The sequence below is a fragment of the Oratosquilla oratoria genome, chromosome 30 (genome assembly GCF_046742065.1).
Source record: "Oratosquilla oratoria isolate Oo_2021 chromosome 30, ASM4674206v1, whole genome shotgun sequence".
Classification (NCBI taxonomy): domain Eukaryota; kingdom Metazoa; phylum Arthropoda; class Malacostraca; order Stomatopoda; family Squillidae; genus Oratosquilla; species Oratosquilla oratoria.
The window spans coordinates 50,345,555-50,350,962 of record NC_134806.1 but is presented as its reverse complement, the minus strand read 5'-3'; the positions used below and the strand labels follow the sequence as shown (position 1 = coordinate 50,350,962).

The following is a 5,408-nucleotide window of genomic DNA, read 5'->3' as shown; positions in this document are numbered from 1 at the left end:
GAAAACACATTCATAGCTACAGTCTCAGATCACCCTGCCTTTATGACCAGTACATGACTTTTAAAAGAAACAATATTTCTGTGAATACTACTGAACAACGCATGAACTTAGTGGATTACAGGGGCATTAAAGTCAGCACCTGAGACCTTTAAAATAAAGAAAACTTGGTTATCAAATTTCAAATCATGTTAAAAAGCTCAATATTACTGTAAACTGGGTAAACCAACCCAAAAAAGGCAACAACACATACTACTGTAATGATGTACTCAAAAAAGTTGCCACATTGACCCATGTCTATCCTAAAAAAAAAAAAAAAAAAAATTATACATACTACCCTAAGAAAATAATTAACCTGGTTCATTGCATCTTTTGCAGGAAATCCACTAAAATTTACATCTTACACGTAGGGTAAGACTTCACATAAAATGGAATCCTGGCTGATAACAATAACAGTCACAGGTAGTCTAAAAGAAGAACAATTTGTATCACAAGATCAAACTTGTATCTCATGGCACCATTTGAGGAAGGGCGGGAAGGAGAGACAAATCAGTGTTTATTTATAAACACAACAGATCAACAATAATCTATCATCTACATATTAAATGAGATCTTGTACCTCGTCCCATCCAAGATCCCTGTATGATGGGGAATACAAGAAATACATTGCTCATGAGATTAAATTCTCTATGGGCTCACTCATACTGAACAGGTCCTGTATGAAAGATGAAACAAAATTCACCTCCCAGGCTGGCTACAAGACTAACTGGTAACAGAACAAAGAAAGTTCCACATAGATATATGGGTCTTCTTAAATGACAGCATGGGGCATAAGGCACCCTGTAGAATAGGGCTCCCCTAAATATATACTGTACTAAGCAAGCTGGTACCCCCCCCCCCAAAAAAAAAAAAAAAAAAAAAAAACTGTTATAGGTATTCCTACTGATCCATTGCATAAAGATCCTGACAGAATATTTACCAATTTGTAACATACGATTGGAACAACATTCTCAGTCTTATCTCACATTCCCTAATCATCATATTGTATATAATTTTTAATTTGCATTTGTATTTAGCTGGGGCTACATCATCTAAACTATTCCAGGAACTTGTCTATCTTGGACATTAAAAAATATGAAGATGTGAATAAAAATCTACACGAGAACCTTTTATGTATGAACAAAAATTGGAGTCTGATAGAAGAACCAAGGAACATCTGCAGGAAGATCATGGGACTGACTAATGTCAGGAACATGGAGGAAAAGGTCACATAATCACAAAATAGTTATTGGTTTTCGTATGAAGAGTAAGATAAAGCAAGTGGACCAAGATGCTTGTTCCACTGAAAGACTGTTGTAAACAATGAAATTCAACCATTTACTATACTGGTTGACTTGTATTGCGATTATGCTTGATAATATTAAAGGCAAAAAATGTCAGTTTTATGTATAAACTACAAAACAATTAAGACTTCCCACAATGACAAAACTCTATGGAGTAAAAATTTTATAAACACATGCATCAAAATAACTGAATAAAATAGATAAATAAATAAATAAACAGATAACAACTAAATACATACTGGCAGTCAGCAACTTTAATATCAAAACAAGTAAGAATATTGCAAGTAAATCATGCACTAGGAAGTTTAGAAGAGATGAAACAAATATAACCAGAGCAAAATGATTAAATTTTGTAGAGAAATGTAGAAATATTACATAGGTCATAAATGAACTAGAAGTCCAAAGGGAACAACAACAAATAAGACAGACAATCAGACAAAAAGTAAATATATGGAGTAATCATACATAAATAGATTGCTCAAATAAAATCAAGCATTTGGACATGACAAGGAATTAGCAGACAGAGAAGGCAGAGAACACAAAGAAAGGAGAGAGGGAAGAAGGGAGGGTGAGGAAACACTCCAAAGTAAGAAGCGATCCAATGAAAAGGACTACTATGCAGATTAAAACAAGGAGAGATGAAACAGAACTGAACTAGACAAGGTTATCAATAAAAGACAGATATCAGAGAAATGGAAGAGAAACAGGGATCACATAGAGGAACCTATTCAGACAAGTAAAAGTATTATTCATATAATATATATATATATATATATATATACATATATGTATTGACAAGTAAAAATAAAGGAATTATTAACTATGGAGACAAAATGGTAAAATAAATTACCTTTTTTTTTTTTACCCCTTATATGCCACAAGTGAATACAAAAGTTCAGCTGTAAGCCATTAATGGTGTACTAAAATTGAGAAGTGATGTGGCATTTACTCTTAAAATGTATGAAATGTGGTAAAGCACCTGGAATAGATGGCATAAATCATCCAGAGATCTAAAACATCTGCCATATTTTCAATTTTATTTTGCTTTCTATTCACTTTTTTTTTTTGCCAGACCTATGCTATTGCATTACAAATATAAAAAAACATTTGGTGAAATCTGGCACAATATATGTTTATCTCTCCTCAAAACATTTCAATTTCCTTTTTCTGGCCATTCCATACTCGTAGCTTGACGTAGGTCACCGATCTCCAAAAAATATGGACTCCCTAAAGCAGTGGTTCCCAAATTTTTTTCTTTCATTTCCCCCCTGCACCCAGTTCAACCATCCAGATTTCCCCCTTCATGTGTATGAGGGAAAGAGTAGTTAAAACACACTGTGACTATTTACTAATTTATTTTACAAATGTACATATATACTGATAAACAGGCATTCTCTCTCTCTCAGACATGAGAAAATTCATCTGAGATTTTTTTAGTTCGTAGGTAGTATAATTATTTTCCCCCTGGTAGCTTCAAATTTCCCCCAGTTTGGGAACCCCTGCCCTAAAGGCTCTAATCTGTCTCCCACATTATTTCTTCCTGTTTAAGAATTCAACTGAATGCACACATTCCTCTTATGCTTACGACACCGAAAAATATATCAGACACCAATTTCCACATGTTCTTCCCAGTCTGAACACCATTATCCTTGTAGTTCTACACAACACTTGACTTTATAAGATCACCTTCATTATGTTGGAAATTATATACGTTTCAGCAACACAAAAACCAAATTTGTCTATCTCTCCAATCAACATTTTCCTTCCAACACTGTCAATCTTTTACTAGTAAACTGAACTAGTCGCCTAAGAAGTTTGAATGTTTTTATATTTTGGGTCAATGCTCATGAACACAGTAGAGAACAAAACATCCAACATTATCAAAATAATTTTTATTATTTTAATTGAATATACCACTACTTCATATTTCTTATAATTTTTAATATTTTATTTCATATAGATAAAGTTATTTTTCCATTTATTATAATTATTTCTATTATTATTTGTATTCTAGTATTATAAGTTTATATATGAATATCAACTATCTCCTTATTTCATTTATCATTTATTCTAACATCATACTTCATTATTTTAGTTCATCAGTGGGGTTCAACTTTCTACTTCTTATTTTCTATTATTATTATTCATTGTTATCTCAATAACTAATCAGACTTTATTGTTTGTAAATGAAGTTAAACTTTTTCTTTGTTATATGGGGATGAAATGGATGGGAGTGGATTTATGCCTTTGACTTTGGCTACCTCCCTTGTGAGGGGAGAAAAAGCCCTTGGTATATGTATTTTATTTTTAATTATTATTATCATTATTAACATTCTATCATTACCTATTCATTGATGAAGTTTAACTCGCTACTTCTCTCCAGATCACTTCTCTATCCCTTTCCTAAGCCCATTCTACGGCCAATGCTACTTGTGCCTTCCTTCTTCAAGAGAAAGCACAAACACGGAGTTCCTCTTATATGGAATTAACTTTTGCATGTAGTGAGTGCTGAAACTATAGTTTGTTTTAAGAACATGTCAGACAACTTTATGGATGGGGATGACAGGTGGTAATGGCAATGGAACTGTCTAGTGTTGGTTGTAAGGTCTCTTGCAGTCTCCTTCTTTCTTTGGAATCAAACAGTACATCATTATTTTTCTCTTCACTCCCACCAAGACATTCTGTAAATACCATGCAATTCACATAACCACGTGTACTTGTAAAAATACTGTAGCATTTATAAAAAGAAAAAAATAATAATTAAAATAAATACAAAATTTAGGAGAATAACTTGAACAATAGAATAATTTAAAACTAGGTTTGACAGTTGTAGAAAACAAGCAAGGAGAGTACCTTTGAGGGTTAGTTAATTTCCTGTATATTATAATTTGGTAAATTCAGAGACCTAACTTTGAAGTGTTGTGATGAGAAAACTAATTTTTGTTTATCTTCCCTTTCAAACATGATGAAATGTGCGTGTGTATATATATATATATATAGTGTACACACAATATATTTGTATGTATGTACACATATATATCATATAAATATGAGCTAGACATTTACAATATGTCAACATTTAGCACATACACAGCATACTTGAACTCTTTTGTTAGACTTCATAAAATACTTCAATAAATACACTGCGAGAACATTTGATAAATTAGACAACATGTGGAGTAATCAAGATCCATTATATGAATAAAGCTAAAATTGATTATAAGAAAGTGGACGCCATCGCCTAAGACAAAGAGAGATCTGGACTTAGAGATATATGTCTTTTTCCAGTACTACGTCTGTAATATACAGACATGTAATATATTGGTTTGTAAACGAATTACTTAATTACATAAATAAATGCTATCAAGACTTCTTTGCAAAATGTCAACATCTAAAAAACATACAAACGACTTCAACGGATTTTCCACTGTTCGCGAAGTATTCGGTAAACGCTAAATTATACATAAATACGTACCTGTAGTGGTAGATCCTCCGGGAATGACCTGTCCATGCCCCGCCGCAGCCGCAGCCGCCGCCGCCGCCGCCGCTGGGGCATCGGCGGCGGAATTTGTTGGGTTCAGTCGACGCGACGACTCACTTGTCGGTGGATTAGCCCCGCCGGATGGACTGCCGCTGTTAATGGCTGAACAAATGGATGCAATGCTGGGAATCCGAAGGATGCTGCATGTGGATGTGGATGACGTCGACGACGAAGACAATGACGAAGGCGATGAAGAAGATGCACTGGATGGCTGTGCGATGTTGGTGGGAGTCGGGCAGGTGGAGAGACCCGAGGGGTCTGTATGCTGAACAGTTAAGGTCTCCATGTCTGCCTTTTTTTATTTGTTTGATTCCTAAACTTAAGGTCTTGCTGTTGGAAGACCGTTCCCTCTGTTCCACAGGGGATAGGGGAGATGGCAAAGGGCTGAAGACACGGTAGTAAAGTCTTTATTAACAATCCGAGCCCAAACCGCTCTTCTATCTGACGGAATCCTCGCCATCGTTACCCAGCATATGTTGTGTAACTCAAAATCTACATTCGCCTTTCCTTAAAAAGTTACCATCATC

The 5,408-nt window shown here is 34.5% G+C and overlaps 1 protein-coding gene across 1 annotated transcript in view; it reads right to left on the bottom strand.

Annotated features, from left to right (window-relative positions):
* Positions 1 to 2,627: 2,627 nt before the first annotated feature.
* The window catches only part of LOC143041183 (uncharacterized), a 3,178-nt gene continuing 397 nt past the window's right edge, over positions 2,628 to 5,408 (bottom strand). The window contains exons 1-2 of the mRNA XM_076213014.1: positions 4,816 to 5,408; positions 2,628 to 4,021 (exon numbers count right to left, since the gene is read on the bottom strand). The exon at positions 4,816 to 5,408 is cut by the window's right edge and continues 397 nt beyond it. Of these exons, the coding sequence (XP_076069129.1) occupies positions 3,888 to 4,021; positions 4,816 to 5,167 (486 nt within the window). The 5' untranslated portion in view covers positions 5,168 to 5,408 and the 3' untranslated portion in view covers positions 2,628 to 3,887. The remainder of the gene's footprint in view (positions 4,022 to 4,815) is intronic.